An 18,828-nucleotide genomic window follows, 5' to 3' on the forward strand; every position below is an offset into this window, starting at 1 on the left:
AATTAAGACTCTGTTTTCTTTTGCACTTACTGTGTGAGAAATATTATTGTGTGTTGATGTTTCACGCAGAGCATGAATAAACTTTTTTTTGAGATTAGCGTGAAACCGTAAAGTGTTTGAAGTAAAGACACATATGCACAATTTTAGATTGTTAAACACAACTACCGCCATCATTAAGACCACCACTGAAACCACAATAATAAACCCCTTCCAATTAACCCAGTCAGGGAAATTAAGAGGTGAGAATTGTTTAATAACTCAGCGATAATTTATATCATGCTATCATTCTGCTATAATATGTTGCTTTTATTTAGGCAAACAAAAAAATATCCTAGGGAATTAAACCAAAAGTAAGAAAAGCTACCAGTGGGTCTAGTGCCAGGGAGGAAACTTAATTTAATGATGTGTATTATTAAGGGATGTAACTGTGTTTTGAAGAGGGCCCATCTCTCTTCCTTTGTACAGAGGTGACTGTATAAACTCTCTACGTGCATACACCAATCCCCTTTTTCCTCAAGTATTTTGAGTGACCCAGCTAGAGATAACACTTTATACTTTGGATAAAAACACAGAGACCATTGCTGTAAGATCCACCTGTGATCACAATGGAAGGCCAATAGAGAGACACTGTTGAAGGATGGAAACGGGCTATAGAGGCAGACAGACCTGGGTTTGGATGGCAGCCCTGCCACATATCAAATATTTGGGCAAATTACTTAACTTGTTCGGATGTCAGTCTATTCATTTATACAGATTTTAAAGTATTACATTAGAAATAATATACCTCGCACCTAGCAGGTGATATTAATGATCAAAGTAATTGATGTGGGTAAGCTCATTTTTCAAGTGGCATATTTTTCTGGATGTGTGCTGGTTTTCTCACAATTCAGTGACTACCTAGGCTGTGAAGACTGAAAGATGATTGACTTTGGGAATCTGAAAAATATCATATTTCACTTTTAGTGCTCAGATTATAGATACACAGATTCCATTTTTTTAAAAATCACTTATTTTGTGGTTAAATAGAATCTAGATATTTTCATGTTAGATGCCAAATAATATATTTTTTTCTTGTTGGAAGCCAAACAAAAAATGAGATTTTTTTCACCTGGTAAAAATTAATCTTTGTTTCTTTTGGGAGAAACTCCAGGCACAGTTGGAAAGGTAGTGATTGTGGAGATAGCTTTGGCCTTGAGGGAGGAGCAAGAGTTTGCTAAGGGAATAAGGACAGGAAGAGCATTTTGGGCAGGGAAACTTTGGGGGTGGTGACTTGAACAAACAGACAGCTATAAAGCATTGAAAGTATGTGATAAATCAGTTTCGATATGGCTAGAGTGAGAAATGAATTGAAACAAATGACCAGAGGTGATCTGGGAAAGGCAGGCTGAGACCTGGCCCTATGGGCTGGAGGAAGGCATGCTGTGTGGTTTGACCTGTGTACTCCAGACATGGGGACATTTGGGACAGGAAGGTGACCTGGTCACTCTTCTTTGGAAAGATCTGTTGGGTAGAAGAATTGACTTGGATCAAAGGAGAGGAGTTAGATATAGAGAACACCCAGACTACCCTGGAGGTACTTATATTGATCCCATTTTGTAGGACAGATAATGAAACTTCAGGGAGTTTAAGACACTTACCTGAATTTTCTCAACTGACCTCAAGGCTTGAGTCCAGGTTGTCTGATTCCAAAGAATGAATGTCTTTCCTGAATCTTGTTGTTTCTGTTTTTCTGTTAATTAAAAAAATTAAACAATTTTAAAGGTTACTTTCCATTTACACTTACTACAAAATATTGGCTATACTCCTCGTGTTGTACAATACATCCTTGAGCTTACTTTACAACCAATAATTTGTGCCTCCCATGACCCCTTGTTTCTGTTGTTTCCAGGGCTGTGCCTAAGAAAAAATGGGTAGCCTCAGGTTAAAGTAACTTTCCTCCCCCATACCAAAAATCCTCACATTTCAATACAGGTGAAATTTCTTTGTTGGGATAGTACAGTACTAAAATAGTCACAAATGGCTGACCTTGCACTTTTTTGGACACCAAGTGGCAGAACCATTTTCTTCTTCCCAGTGAGTGGTCTCTTTGAGTGGCTACCAAACTCCCTGTTCCCTGTGATGAAGGACAAGGGCAAGGCTAGCCAAAGAGAACTTTTATCCTCACAACCACAAATTGGTAAGCCACTCATTATACCAATCCAAGGCAATTCTGTACGCTTTCTCTTTGCAGACTCTTCAAACATTTTTTTTTAAGGAAAGGCATAAAAGATTTTTTACCAACACAATGCAGCTCCTTGATACGTAAGAGGCAACATCAGATATTTTTGTGGAAATAAAGTATTCGTTCTTAGAAGGAAAAGAGAAAGAAAAAATTGTCTTGCACCTTAACAAGAATTTAATTGATTAGGGTAGTCATAGTAACAGGAAGCATCTTAGAAAATCAATATAAGATTAAGTGGATGTGACTCATTGACTCTAAGATATCTGCCTGGGAAGACAATTAAAACATGAAATGTTTGGAAATACCTAGAACATCTTCGACTGAATTTATTTATTTATTTATTTTATTTATTTATTTTTTTGCGGTACGCGGACCTCTCACTGTTGTGGCCTCTCCCGTTGTGGAGCACGGGCTCCGGACGCGCAGGCTCAGCGGTCACGGCTCACGGGCCCAGCCGCTCGGCGGCATGTGCGATCTTCCCGGACCAGGGCACGAACCCGTGTCCCCTGCATCGGCAGGCGGACTCTCAACCACTGCGCCACCAGGGAAGCCCCAGACTGAATTTATAATGAAGCAGCATGCTTTTAATATTTTTTGCTTGCTGTTGCTCTAGTTTAATATTTTTCTTATAAAATATTACAATCCTTAAAACTCTTTGGTGGTGAAAAACTCAAACTCTCTTATGAATCCAGTATCTCTTATTTGTGATTTTAAAAAACATATCCTGACCCTATCTTTGTTGTTTGTTGCCCTTTGGATGTATTTACCTGTTATTCCCCCTTAGCTCTGTTCTGCTGAGTCTCTGTGCTGTTGCTTTCACAATTTCACAGGAATCCCGAAACTCCATCTGCTGAAAAGTACATAATGTAGTCAAGAGGTAGCTTGCTGACAAGGGGTTTGACTGTAACAAAGAACTGCATAGTTCTTTGAATTGCTACCTAAGACTCAGATGTAGGGCCATCACAAAGTACCTAAATCAGTGCCAGACATGGTAAGACCCTTAATAAATAGGACTTGTGAAAGAATAAAGAATATATAATCAATTCACAGTACTTAATGCTGGCCCTTTCTTTTGACTCAAGGGTCCAGTGTTACTAGCAGCCACCAATCTGCTAGCTCTGAGAGCTCTGGTCATTCATGTGGAAGGCAGAAAGTGCTGCCACTACAAATTCTGGCTCTGACTGTTTGGAAGCCCAGTTCTACCTAGGGGATCTTGCCAAAAACAGAGGCCATGCTAATGACTTGGAACATCCCTGTCCAGGGCTAGCGGATGAGGAGCACCATTAACTTCAGTCTAGCGTTTAGTTAGCTTATTCAGTCTTCCTGATCTTACCCACAGTTCCTGCTAGCTTTGAAATTGCACGTGTGTGTGTGTGCGTGTGCGTGTGCGTGTGTGTGTATGTAGGACAGTTATGGGAGAATATTAAAAAGGAAGTCAGTGAGATATTGAGTAAATTAGGCTTTCATAATAAGACAAAAGGACTCTGCTTTGCAACAGTGTTTTTTGCAGTGGTTGTTAACCTGCCAATAATTTCCAGGCTTATAATGCTTCTGACAATAGCAGAAACCTCTTGCATGCAAGCTGCCTTGTAAATTTAAGGCAGCATGATGGTGCATTGATGGTAGAGGTCTGAAACAATACCTGTCTTTTTGAAAATGAACATACGGACTCATGAACTGTATTTATTCAGACAGCCTGGAGGTGGGAGCATTTATTTCCACATTCTGTATGCAGTCAGAACCATGTTGAGAAACAGTGACAAAGGGCAGTGTGTAAAAAAAAAAGTGACATTTTGTTCATCACACGCATAGCTGTCTGTGCTAAGTGTGCTTCCTTTCAGTTGTTTCTTAACGTAAAACAAAATGAATGAAAACCCTAAAGTTGCTTGATTTCATGGTATGAGAATGTGGCTTGGCTGAGAGGTTTAGTCCCCAGAAGTAGGACGTTGGAAGTCTTTTTAAAATCTGACAATAGACATGTAAAAGCTATATATAATATTCAGTTCAGCAAGCAGGCTAAGGATTATATAAACTTTGCTAACAGGCCAGGTTAATTCTGCATATATATGTACATATATACACATATGCATAATACATACACGTACCTACATACATGTGTATGTGCATATATCTCACTATTTTTTCTTGCATTAAAATTGCTGGGTTTTTTTTTTTTTTTTGATTAGCTGCTAAATCCATTTAGAATGTCTAGTTATAGGAAGTAGCTGTCAACCTTGAAAAAAAAAGAGATGAGTGCTCTAGACTTACTTAACATACACTTACTGAATTAAAGTAAGGAGTATCAGTAATTATCCATAAAATTTAATACCTGTACACTTTCAATCACTGAAAAGGAGACTAGCTATCATTTTTCTTCTAATAGCCAAATAATTTAAGCAACAAAAGGGAAGGAAGCAAATAATCTTTCTGTTTGAGTCATTGAGATAATGATAAATGGATAGAAAGTAGCTACCTATAATGAAAAACTGAACAAACCACATGAGCTATTCTACATTTCATTTTATTGGCTATGTTAAGACAAGTCCTTAACTGGAGAACAAGAAAGATGAGTAACTGCAAGTTCTCTCTTATTGTTTTTATTAGCAATGGAAATGCATCTTGATATATTTTTCTCTCCCAGTAGAACTTCATTTTTTCACTCTCTTCAAATCAAAATGGCAAAATGAACATTCATTTATCTTTAAAAAATTAGTTTAGATACAACCTTAAAAAAGAAAGGAATCCTGCTGTTTGCAACAATACGGATGAACCTTGAGGACATTATGCTAAGTGTAGTAAGCCAGGCACTGAAAGACAAGTACTGCATGATCTCACTTACATGTGGGATCTACAAAGTCAAATTCATAGTAACAGGGAGGAGAATGGTGGTTACCAGGGGTCGGGAGGTTGGGGAAATGGGGAGATGCTGGTCAAAGGGTACAAGATTTCAGTTATAAGATGAATAAATCCTGGAGACCTAATGGACAGAATGGTGACTATAGTTAATAATAATGTGTTGTATATTTGAAATTTGCTAAAAGAGTAGATCTCAACTGTTTTTACCACACACACATGCATTAAAAAAGGTAATTATGTGAGGTGATAGATACATTAGTTAGCCTGATTGTGGCAATTATTTTACAATGTATGTGTATACCAAAATATCATGCTGCATACCTTAAATATATCCAATTTTTGTCAATCATGCTTTGATAAAACTGGAAAAAATTAGTTTAAGATCCCAGTGCTATCAGATTTTCCTACAGATGTTGATAAAAGTGACATGCTTATCTTTCAAATGTTTAGTCATTTCACCTTCATAAATGTACCCTCCTGGACATCTAAATCAAAATCTTTTGAAATCTCAAATTAAGGTGTCATTTTTGTTTTCTTAAGTTTTAAAATTCTGGTACCATATTGTCAGAATCTTGGAGGTGAGTGATTCTTCTGTCCCATCCATGAGTAGCACTCTTATTATATTCTCTTAAGATTGATCTGGAAATTAAAATACTCTTTATTCTTCATTTTAACTATTCTGAGTATTTGTTTTTAATGGGCTTAATTTTCTTCATATCAGCAATTCGAGAAGTCACAATAAACTCATAAGAGGAATGCCTCCTTGTATTAATCCTGGGCTTCTATTTGATGCACAATTAAAAATAGTGTGTTTCTATGGCTTAAGGTCAACTGCATTTTGAAAGGCCTCCGTTAGTTGGAATTTTAAGATGTGGGTGAGTGTGAGGTCATTGTATAAGGTAATGATAGCTGCTATAACAAACAAACAAAACTGTGTGCATTTGCTCAACCATCTCACGGTGAAATCAAATAGGGTGCTTTGATCAAGGTATGGTGCTTCTCCTAGTGAGTCAGTAACCCATGTTCTTTCCACTTTGTTGCCCTGCCATTTCCTATGTGTGGTTTCCTGGGTCACTTTGCTCAGTTTCATTGCATTTCCCTATAAGGTGAAAAAGCATGGAGGATCATGTATGATACATGTCTATGGGCCAAACCTGAAAACAGTGTACATTGTTTATTTGAATTTGAATTCTGTTGGCTAGAAAACTCAGTCAAGTCGACACCCATAACTATAAAGGAGATGAAGAAATGTAGTCTGTGCTTCTAGGAAAAAGAGGAATGGTAGACACCTCGTCCTCTCCTTCACAATGCTGATTCCCTAAAATACCTATGATGACTCTTCTATCAGCTCTTTATAGCACGTTTGCTTATGTTCACTGAAAGAAAGAGGTGATAATTAGACAGTGTTTCAAGAAAGTTTTATTCCAACATTTAAGCACAAAGAAATAAATGCAGTTTTCCTACAATCCATTCTGTGTACTTATTACAATCTCTGTACCCAACTAGCTTTGCGTAGGTAGGAGTGCTGGCAATTTCTATGTACGTGGGTCACTATAGCTATATCCCCATAACAAAGGTAACACAGCTGTGATTCAATCAGTTCAGTGCTCCTAAGATCCTGATTTTAAAAGGAGAAAAATAGTAAATCATTCTTCTTACATCTTAAGACTACATGTAAGACAGCTATAGTGATATTTTTGTTGCTTTACCTTGAAAGTTAGAAATCCTCTGAATTGGGAATTTAATTTTCATAAAATGAGAATATGACTTTTTAAAAAATTTGAGATTACCTACCTTGAGAAACTCCACAAAAAAGAATACTGGCTGCTGAAACACTGAAAGGATTTCACTGTAAAGTCTTGTTGCATAGGCTTAAAGACTGAAATCAATGTCAAATTTTAGGATGTAGAGTCCACCAGCTTTCACCATTTTGTCAATATCTATCAAGTGCTTTAAAAACCAGTTGAAGTTTTACTTATTGTTTTTTTGTTTTTTGTTTTTGTTTTGTTTTTGTGGTACGCGGGCCTCTCACTGTTGTGGCTTTTCCCGTTGCGGAGCACAGGCTCCGGACGCACAGGCTCAGCGGCCATGGCTCACGGGCCCAGCCGCTCCGCTGCATGTGGGATCTTCCCAGACCGGGGCACGAACCCGCGTCCCCTGCATCGGCAGGCGGACTTGCAACCACTGCACCACCAGGGAAGCCCTTTACTTATTGTTTAGTCATCTAGTGAAAACATGCAAAAAGTCAATATAATTTTAGTACATAAATAAAGTAAAAGTTATACTATCAGTACCTAGTTTTTCGATCATATTGTGTATTATAAGGAATCCACTTTCCTCTTGAAGGTATTCTAGGAGCTCTTTATTTCCTGTTATGACTTTTTCCTCTTGTTTATTAGGTCTGTATTAGAGCTGTCATTCTAGAAAACTTTCAAATTTCATTCCTGTGTAATATTTGCTGTGTCTTAGATTTCCTTTCCTCAAGTCCTTGAATTCTTTACTCTCTTTTTTGTTTTGTTTACATATATATATATATTTTTTCCACCTGAAGGAGTACGAGGGAGGTAAAGTTGCAGAACACATGCATTCTCTAAAGTATGTTTATTTTTTTCACATTGGTTAATAGTTTTGTTTAGATATATAAATATAGATTCAAAATAATTTCCCTCAGTACTTTGAAATCATTATTTTATAATTGTTAGGCATCCATTATTTCTGATAAGAAGCCTGGATTCAGACAAATTTTTGTTACTTTGTAGGTACCTGTAAAAGATTATAGGATCTTTTTTCATCTTTGGCATTTACAAGCATGCATTTGGGAGAGATCTTCTTGTGTCTAGCACAACTTAATGAATCCTTCAGTTAGAAACAGAAACATTTTTGTTATTCTTTCCTCTCAATTTTTCTCTGATCCCTTTTCTGGTATTACTATTGCATGGACATTATATCTGTGGTCTTAATCCTCTGTGTATCATAATGTTTCTGGATCACATGTTTTTTAATTAAACTTTTCATTTTTATTTTGAAATTAATGTAGATTCACGTGCAGTTGTAAGAAATAGTGCAGAGAGATCTCATATATGTTTTCCTCAATGGTAACATCTTGCAAAAATATTGTGCAATCTCACAACCAGGATATTAACATTGATATAATAGGGATGAAAGTCCTGGCTCCGTACTCAGTCTTCTCTTACATGGCCCTGGTGGGAGCTGGGATACCTCATCACAACTTGATGAGGGTGCTTTCATCCTTTGCTGGTGTGGGTGGGAGTGAGGTCACGTGTTTCTGTTTTTGTTTTTTTCTTTTCCTCTAGTGCTTGGCTGGAGTAGAGTGGTTATTGCCTAAAAATTTTGTGTGTTGCTAGTATGTGTCTTTCCTGGTCCTTTGGCCAGTGAGAGCAAGCTTAAGTTAGGGCTTTTCTGTCTGTGCCTGTTTGCAGTTGCCAGTTTCCTGAGCTATAAATCTGGGATATCTGAGGCAAAATCAAGCCCAGGGAATGTGCTAGTATTTCATTCTTTGGGTCCCAAAGTCTCTAGCTGGTCTGCCTTTTTCTTTTCACCATTTATAGTCTTCTTATGTTTGTTTTATGTATACTGCCCAGGTTTTTTAGTTATACTTAATGAGAAGAATAGGGAAAAGTATGATTTGATTATTCTGTCTTACTGGAAGTGGAAGTTAGAACCACATGTATATTTCATCTTCTAAACTTTTATCAAATATCTGATTTAATAAAGTTACTCCTCCTCATTTAGTTTTCAGTGTTGTTGTAAACTTATTATAGTTTGTACCATTTACTGTCATTTAAGTTTGTGGAGGGAGGTGAGGAAATTGTGCTTATTTAGTCTGCCTTATTGACTTGGAAGCTCCTTAACTCCTTAAAGCCAACCATTTTCTAGTTTATGACCACAAGATGATAGAAATGAAAGTCATGAGCCATCATTTTTATCTATAGATAATGATCTAAGGGAGAAATTATTATTCTTCTATGTAGGTATAGCTTTTATTATTATGTTCTTTAAATCCCCAGAGATATTTTTCTAGGATTAAATATGGAGTAAATTTATTTCCAAAAACCCCAAAATATTCCAAGAGATATACCCATAATTATTTGCAAATTATTATGAACTAAGATGCTAAAGCTTAGAAAACCAGGTTTATTTTCAAGTAAGATGAAATTCAGGCAGATAGGCAATTTTATCACTTGGTTTTAAAAGAAAACCTCAAAAAGATGCTACCAGTCAGACCATTGTCTCTCCTAAGATGGCTAAGAAAAGCACATTCTACCCCATGTAAGACAATGATGGGCTGCAACAGAACTGGTAAACAAACTACATTTAGTGGTACTTGAGGCCTACTGTCTCAACAGGGGGTAGGTAATCAACATCATAATGGGTTACTACTATATGCTAAACCTAGAGCTATAATTTAGTCAGCGAAAGGAGGGTAAAAGCACTCTGCTGTAAATCATAACAGGCTGTTTTCTAGTTTCATAGATATTTGGATGTGGAAAGTGCCTTAACTCAGAAAAGAGCTAATGTGACTTCAATGCTGCATAGAAACCATCAAAGTAGGCTTAGGCTGAATTGAACAGCACCACGGAGAGCTCCCAGAAATTCCATTACTGCGGTTTGTCTTTTCCACTTTGCAGTTCTGGTTTTCTCTTGTCATCACTGCCTTTAAAGTAAGCCCCTCTACCTCTTAGAACAGGTCACAGTACTCACAGAACTAGAGGTTTCCTTCATTTTGCCTGAGTTTCATAGTTTCTATGTTTGAGTCAAGGCTACATTTTTCACGTGGTCCAAGGTTTTCCTTTTAAGACTTTCCCTTTATTATTTAGCTCCTGTTTTTTTTTTTTTTTTTTGAATTATTTACTGGAAACTCAGGTATCGGCATTGGAATTAGAACTATCGCCTCTCTTTCCTTTATTCTTGGAATCTTCCCATAAGTTATTTATATCCTAATTTTAAAAACACAAAAGCATTCCTAAGTTGGATATAGGGTAAGAGAAATGACATTGTGATTTGTGTTTCATCGTAAGGCCACGTAAGGAAGAAAGAGATTGTCTTCTTTCACCCACGAAAACTGCTAGGAAAGTCATGGTTTGAATATATGCTTTCTTCATAAAGAGGTATTTGGACAAAAATTACATAGGATATAGTTGAAAGCAGAATTGTCTCTCCCCTGACAAGTGCTGGAATAGGTCAGACTTTAGAAGCAAGCATTCCTGGGCTTAAGTCTTGTCTCCGCCACATCCAGATTTCAACTTTAGATAGACTACTTAGCTGATCGTGGACATTGTTACCACATATAAAATGGGAGTGATACCTTCCACCTGGTGTTATTTTGAGGATTAAACAAGATAACATATATGAAAGAGATTGGCATGATACCTAGTCAGAGAAGTCGCGTGGTTACAGCCCCATGCTGGAGAAGATAATATAAATATGTAACAAGAAGATTACATCTTTAGAACAAAATACAGTGGTTATATAATATAATTAATCAACCTAACTTGGCAGATCATGCAAAACTCACCAACTAACATTAGGTGGGAAGAAAGTCTCCCGCCCCCTTTTTCTGAAAATAATGCATCTTTTAAAAAATTAAGTGGGTAATTTTCTCTTTGAAGTTTCTAGTCACATTTGTTCTTCCAAGTTGTAAGATAATGGTTAAATGTTATAATGAAAAGTATTGTGATTTATAACATGTGGAACTCGTTGGTTTGTTCTTAGGATGTAAGACTTTGGGTATTTTCACTCTTGGGAATAGCACAAATATTTTTTGTTTAAATACATGAAGAGACTTGTATTTACATGATTAATATACATATCTCTCCTCACTGTTTTCAACTAGATGCAGACTTCCTCAATGGCAAGATAACAGTTCCGCTAAATAACTCACCAGTTGGCTGGCAAGGAGGATCATATCATTGGTCCCGGGTGGACTAAAAGCGTGTTATAGACCTGCAATTCTTAAAACTTGCATAGTGGTGAAATAGGGCGGGATACTCATGGGAGAACATACACTGGAGAGTGCAATATCTAAGACATGTGAAAGCTGCGGGGGAATTAGTCATCAAAAAGACTATGGTAAAGAACCTGGTGCATTAGAGAAACTCAGTGAAAGGATTTCCTGAACAATGGGGATGACAGGATTCAGAAATACTGCTGGCTAGGTGACGGCATTTAAACACCAGAAGCATGTTGGGTGCGGTTATTATAATGAGTGGCAAGGTTGGAGTCGCAACCATAAGGGCCTGGCCCTAAGGGAGCTGTGGATATGGTTATTAAACATGGTGTTCCTATGGGAAAGATAGGAAGACAATAAATGTTGCTTAAAATATTAAACGAGAAAAAAGAGAAAAGGAATGAAGGCAGCTATCCGAATATAAAGTTAGAATATTATGCCTAGTTTCCTGACCTGAGATAGTTCTCAGACTCAGAATCCATGAGCTGAAGGAGAATATAGATCCTTGTGAGGAAGAACCGTGCAGCACCGAGATGTTTCTATGATGGATGATCTTTCAACTGCTAGGAGTAATGTTTGCAAAGAGTTTGTGATAATATGGGCAATGATTATTAATAATCTTAAGTGTGTATGATAGAAACGAATGTATGAAAATATGATCACATTTATGTTAATAATATGTTAAACAAAGAGAAGAAAATGCATTGGAATATAACCAATGATTATATGAGAGTGGTAGGACTGTGGAGAAATTTTCCTTTTCCTACTTTCTGCATTTTTCACATTTTACCATTGGGAATATAGTATTTTTATCATAAAAATTTTATTTCAAGTAGTCATGATATACAGTAGAAAATGAAGCAAATTATTTAACAAATAGGTATACAATGTGCCATGTTAAAAAGGTTAGCTTCTATTTTAAAGTGATATTAACATAGTCTGATGAGAAAATTAATAGAATCAGGCAGCTGCAGCAGCTCATCTTAAGAAAATTATGCAGTGCTAACACATATGGCTGTGATGGGTCACATTTGGGAACCACAAAGGAAATTTACAGCACATCCTAGGAAAACAGAGTCAGTGGAAATGTAAATATGCTTCGGAGTTAAAGATCAGACATGCTTAAAAAAGCATGTTTTATGAAGCTACCAGGCTGATATATAATCCAAAATATTATGCTAATATTACCTGATATGAACTAACCAGTGTTTGGTAGGAGAAAAGAAGGAAGTTGAATTTTTAAACAGCCATCAATAAGCCCCCTTTAAAAACTTTTTTTTTTTTGCGGTACGCGGGCCTCTCACTGTTGTGGCCTCTCCTGTGTTGTGGAGCACAGGCTCCGGACGCACAGGCTCAGCGGCCATGGCTCACGGGCCCAGCCGCTCCGCGGCATGTGGGATCCTCCTGGACCGGGTCACGAACCCGTGTCCCCTGCATCGGCAAGCGAACTCTCAACCACTGCACCACCAGGGAAGCCCTAAAAACATTTTTATGCAAATCTGAATAAGATAGCCATCGATGAATTAATTAAAGACAAAAAGTGGACATAAATTACACCTTATAAAGACAATCATGCTTTTAAACAGTACATCTTATTTCTGCCTACCAGTCATCTCCTATATTATTAAAATTGGTTCTATAAATGGCAAAATAAATTTTTACAGACAGAAATTGTTTAATAGTTCAGAAGAGGGAGTTGTGGTGTGTGGACTAAAATGCTATAAATGTTTTATGTAAGAGTTAAAGATTGAACATATCTTCAAGGATGACATGATTTGGTATATAGAGATGCATAGGGAGGGAAACAGTGCAGCTAAGTATAGAGTGAAAATTCATACATTGCATTTTGGATATGTTATAAGTCTAGGCAGTCTCATGTGACGAGTTGATGTAAGGTAGGCAAGAAAGATACACTGGAGAAATCTGATAGGTTGGGGTCAAAGTGGGATGGACTTTGAATTTAAACTGTATTTAATGAAGACTGGAGAATCAATGAGTATTTTAAGCCAGAGAACAAATCATGGAAAATGGCCAATTGAAAAACTAATGTGATATAATTCACTTGTTCATGACTTCAGCCCACCAATATCTATTGAGTGGGATAATCTTAAAGAAAGAAGTTGGAAGAGTGGGAATTTAGGAGACAATTTTATAGCAATCCAGCCCAGAGATGCTGAAAGTCTGCGTTAGTTCAGGCCAAGTGATATGGAAAAGAAGGGGAGGGTACTTTTTGTCTGTGTCCTTTCCGAGTCACATTTTTTCCTATCCTCTTTTAAATCTTTGTTACCTCTCACCTTTGTTATCTCCAAAGATAAATCAGTGGCCCTGCCTCCAACTGAATCCTGTCCAGTTCCTCCTTAACATGGACGTGGTAATCACAGTTGCCTTTCTAAAACATGATCTAGTCACCAGACACTCTCCCCCAGCCCATGTCTTCGCTCACATTGGTCTCTGAACAGACGAGAAGTAAGGGTTCTGGCATGCTCCACAGACCCGGAGCTTGTCAGGCTTACCTTAAATGAAACAAACCAGAGGTTTTGGCGAGGCAGTGGTTTGGGACCTAAATTAGAATACCATCTGGTTTGCAAGGCAGAAATAGAGACACAGATGTAGAGAACAAACTTATGGACACCAAGGGGGGAAAGTGGCAGGGGTGGGGGGTGGTGTGATGAACTGGGAGACTGGGATTGGCATGTATACACTAATATGTATAAAATAAATAACTAATAAGAACCTGCTGTATAAAAAATAAATAATATAAAATTCAAAAAAAAGATACTCTTAAAAAATTAAATTAGTTGTTACTCATGGTAAAGCCTTTTGTGGAAAAGATTTTCTTGAAAATGTTTATACTTTCATTTGCTCAAGATCTGATGATAAATTGTATTTATGATATTGAATGTACAAAAAAGTGCATTCTGTTTTATGCCTTTTTAATGAATTAATTTTCTTCTAAAATCTGATCAAATGTTGGTAAATTATAAACAACTATTCACATATTTTAAATATTTAAGGATTACAGATTCATGACTAGATTCTTCTTTTTCCTGTAGACTTTCTAGACTAATACTAAGTACAAGTGAATGGAAAACCAAGTATTAAAATAACAGAGAGCAACCTAATGTGATCTTTCTTATCTAATTAGGATGCTATTTCTTGGCATTTTATGTCATTCTGTTTTGGGCTCTTGACCATTCTTTATAGATCTAAATTAGTTTCAGCAGGTACACAACACAGGAGCACATTTTATGTCAGATGCTGTCTTGAAAAGTTTAGCGTAGACGTGGCTAGAATCTTTAGAATCTTAGCATTTGAAGGAAAAGTAGAAGTCACACAGCCCATCTTATGTAAGAATTACTTCTGTGGTAGTCTTAAGAGATGATTCTGCAGCTTCCGTTTATACACAATCTGAGCCTGCTAGCGCAGCACCTCAAAAGGCAGTCCTTTCCGTCTCTGAGTTTGGCAACAAAGCTCTTTCTTAAATTCAGCTAAAATCTGCTTCTGAATCTTGCACCCATTGGTCCTTATACCAACTCATGAAGACAGGATCAATGCTACTGCACCTAGTACCTGGCCCTTTACCTAACAATATTTCAAAAACATAGAGTGTTGTTCCTTTGAACATTTGGAGCTATCTGATATATTTTATTTTATGATTTTCTTCTCCAAATACCAATGGCCTTTTCCTCCATCCTTTCTCTCATGACAGTTTCTAAATAGTGTATCATTCTAGTTTCCTTCTTCTAAATTCAAAACTTATTTTTCCAGTTTATCCCCAAGTAAAAAAATAATTACTCCACAAGTGTTTGGATCAGTGTGGCAAATATTTCCCACCATTAGTAAAGTGTATTATTAAATAGCCAAAGATGATGTTAACTTCAAATCGCAAATGGTCTGTAAAAGTGCAAATAACATACTAAAGAGGGAGAGAGGAAAGGGCAGTTATATTTTACTTAAGGAAAGGATTAAGAAAAAAGATATCCGTAGAAGGCCCTGGAAGGATTTTGAGAGAAGGGAAATGCATCGTTAAAAGCATTACATGCTGAGGGACAGTTACGAGAAAAAACAGAGATGAATATATACATGATGGGTATTAGCAAGTAGATTAATTTAGTTGTATATTAGCATTCATGAAAAAAAGTAAAGTAGGAAATAAGGTTGCAAAAGTTAATTGATACCAATAGTATAAGGTCATGAATGCAACTCTAGAGTTCAAATTTTTTTCTGTGGGTGATCAGTCAAGTTTTTGACTTGACAGGAAAAGTGTATTTTAATAGAAAATCTGGTGGACCTGTTATAAAGGATGGGTTAAACAGAGGAAAACACTGTAACAGTTGCAGCATGCTGTTGGTTCACTTAAGCATATCATCAACTGTACTTATAGCAAATACTATCTGATGATGGAATTCACAGGTAGCAAGGAACCTGTGTATTAAAACACAGATTGATGGAGTCAGTTTTTGTTAAAACTACTGTGAGAATAGTTCTCAAGAATAGTCTTACATAGAGAAGGCTATTGGACTTGGAAATGCATCATCCTCAGTTAGCAAAATGCTCATAACCTCTGTACACCAGACCTTTAGTGAGCCGTACAGAGAGCCGAGTCAAAGCTCTGTCAAAGCTCTGCAATGCAGACTGGAAAACGGCAGGAAGTTACAGTTTATCACCATCACACTGTTGCCTTATAATATCCCAATGTCTCCTTTCATGCCATTTTTTTTCTTATTTCTTTGAAATAGGCTTTTAGATAGGCTGTTAATAAAAGTGTGTACGTTTAGTTCTTTTCTTGTTCAGTTCTATCTGTGTCTGATCTTTGATCTCTCTCTGGTTTTTGATCTCATCTCTGGTCTTATGGAGCTATTATAAGAGACAGATAAGAGACTGGATTCTTGAATTCTTTGCATAATATTTAATCTCCAGTGGAGTCCCAGTTATCCAAGAACCTTATCTCAGGTTCTGTTTTAATGTTCTCAGCACTATGAGAGAGAGAAGCAGGAATGAGTCATGTTGAAGTCAAACTTTATGCCACCTAAAACTATATGTTCTTCAGACTCATATATGACTGCTTAGAGAATTGCTGACTCCCTGCTAGCTAAGCATAAATCTTAGCCCTATCTTCAGTAACATTTTCTTTAGATCTGCTTCCCTTTGTCTTTTTTCATAGCTCCAAACTGGACTTTGCTGTCCAGGTAGTATTGGAGTGGAACCAAGGTGGACAGATCCAAATGACAGCACATGCTTTCCTCTTCATGTTAATATCTGAGACTAAAACTTGCTCTGCCAAGCTGGATGGAGTAAATCCTAGGGCCTTAATAATACTTTGCTTGCTATGCGTTAGGACGGGGTTGAAATCATTTTCTAAGGAGAATCTTAATCCTGCCTGAAAGGTTATCATTCAGCTCATCACAAATTGCAGGAAGGATGAATTTCTGTTGTGTTAGGTGTCTCTATTTGCTTGTTTTCACAAGCAAATGCCAATTCTAATTCCAGCTCACATGTCTACTCACAAATCTGATGAACTTCTAAGTGACTATTTCCAGAAGATTTTCAGAGATTATAACTTCAAATTCTGCTGCTAAAACACTCAGGGATATATCTGTACTAACTAATACTACATATGCCTTACTGCATTAGTCTCATTATTGAGAATCTTAGTCTTATTTTTCCTTCTTTTATACTTAACTCCATTTTAAAATATTATATCAAGATATTTGCTTCTTCATAAAAAATAAAAGAGCTTATAACTAAAAGACCTTTTCCCACTATTCTCTGACAGTATCTTATAGTCATCTTTGCATAATATTTACTCATGAAATTCTTTTTATTCCTTTAAAAATCATTTTTCTTTTAGCCCAGTCATTTTCTCTTCTAATTTGTCTAATTGCTTTCTAGTTTTGCCGCATGACTATCATCCTGTATTGTTTTCCAGCGAATTCCTGGTTTAAATCTACTGTTTCCTGTTTAAAATCTCTTTCTTCTTGTTCTCCTGCCCGTCTGTATCGCCTCTGTTTTATTCATTAGACTTTTAAATCCTTCAACTATTCTAAAAATACTTTGAAATAATTTATGTGATCATGTTTCTTTTCTCCACTCCGCTCACTATTTATGGTTTCATTTCCTCAAAAAAAATTCCTTTCCCATCATTGTAATGAAGTCTCAGGAGTAAGGGAGACAAATGCACATGCTCAGTCTGTCATTTTAAATCAGAAACTACTCATTTACTTCAAAATAAAGTTTTGTATCATTGTAAGCCACCAAACTGCTCTCTGGTAAAACATAGAATATAACATTTTTATTTCAACTAAAAGGCAAAATCCAAGGGTGGCAGAGATGGTACCTTACTCACCATCACTAAGGGAATGGCAAAAAGAGGGGCTTAAGGGATTCCCTGGTGGCGCAGTGGTTGAGAGTCCGCCTGCCGATGCGGGGGACACGGGTTCGTGCCCCGGTCCGGGAGGATCCCGCATGCCGCGGAGCGGCTGGGCCTGTGAGCCATGGCCGCTGAGCCTGCGCGTCCGGAGCCTGTGCTCCGCAATGGGAGAGGCCACAACAGTGAGAGGCCCGCATACTGCAAAAAAAAAAAAAAAAAAAAAAAAAAAAAAAAAAAAGTGGGGCTTAATGAGTGTTCCTTAAATACATATATCATAAATAAAATGTGAAGCTCTTTTGTGCTTAAACTAAGAAAATGATAAAGGTGTGTGTTGGCTGTAGAGTGACTGAAGCAGTGTCACTGCTACAGGAGTATGTGCAGTATTTTCTTAGTATGCTACTTAACTCTAATATTCAAAATTTGGTCTCTGTCACTAATAGACAAAAAATTGTAGCAGAGTGGACTAAGAAGTAGATTTGAAACTATGGTAGAGTCCATGCTCACCTTAACTAACAACAGTTTGATTAGAACTTTAATCCTTTAAATGTTTAAACTTTCTGTGTCTCAGTTTTCTCAGTTATAAAATTAAGATCATGTAATGACAGACTTGTCCAAGAGACTATGGGCATTCTGTATATCATAAACACCAAAGGTTTATTTGCTGTCTGTTGTTTCTTTATCTATGTCAGAGGGTTTTTTTTAATGAATTATTTCTTAATTGTATATTTTTTCCTAGTAATTTTTCTCAGCCTTTAGATATGTATTTTTTATTCAGGTTTGGGGTTTATTTTTTTCATGTTGGCATATTAATCTTTTTTTGCTTTAACAGAAACATTTCAAACTAACATTATCTGGCTCATGAAATTGAAAGGTATAAAATGGCAAGTTAATTTTCAGTTTTTTCTAGGGATGGAATTGTTTCCTTAAAAATCAACTTTTATTTATGTTTCAGAGAACAACATAGTGATATATTGGGAAAATAGTTTTAATTTACATCTTGAGCAGAAGTAGATTTTCTTCTTTTTTTGTGTCAAATTTATATAGCTACAGTAATATTAGATATAAATATTAGAACGTTGAACTGGTAGAGGGATAAACACATAGAAAAATGGAGCAAAATAGAGAACCTAGAAATAGACTTACACAAATATGCCCTGGTTTTTTACAGAAATGTGAGAGCTATTCAGTGGAGGAAGTATAGCTTTTTCAACAAATGATGCAGGAAGTAACTGGACTTCCATAGGCAAAAAAATGAATCCTGACTTAAACCTCAAACTTTATGCAAAAATTAACTCAAAATGGATTATGGAATTAAATGTAAAACACAGAACTATAACTTCTAAAAAAATCAAAGAAAATCTTTAGGATCTATGTATGCCATATCATGGCATACTACTTATTAATAAAAAGGGG

General features: G+C 36.6%; 2 protein-coding genes across 3 annotated transcripts in view; one reads left to right on the forward strand and one right to left on the reverse strand.

Moving 5' to 3' along the window:
- The window catches only part of CLVS2 (clavesin 2), a 68,977-nt gene that overhangs the window by 15,719 nt on the left and 34,430 nt on the right, over window positions 1-18,828 (forward strand). The window lies entirely within an intron of this gene.
- TRDN (triadin) overlaps window positions 3,006-18,828 on the reverse strand; it is a 502,784-nt gene continuing 486,961 nt past the window's right edge. Inside the window, exon 44 of the mRNA XM_067010670.1 lies at window positions 3,006-3,071. Coding sequence (XP_066866771.1) covers window positions 3,038-3,071 — 34 coding nt within the window. The 3' untranslated portion in view covers window positions 3,006-3,037. The remainder of the gene's footprint in view (window positions 3,072-18,828) is intronic.

This window comes from Kogia breviceps, chromosome 13, assembly GCF_026419965.1.
Source record: "Kogia breviceps isolate mKogBre1 chromosome 13, mKogBre1 haplotype 1, whole genome shotgun sequence".
Classification (NCBI taxonomy): domain Eukaryota; kingdom Metazoa; phylum Chordata; class Mammalia; order Artiodactyla; family Physeteridae; genus Kogia; species Kogia breviceps.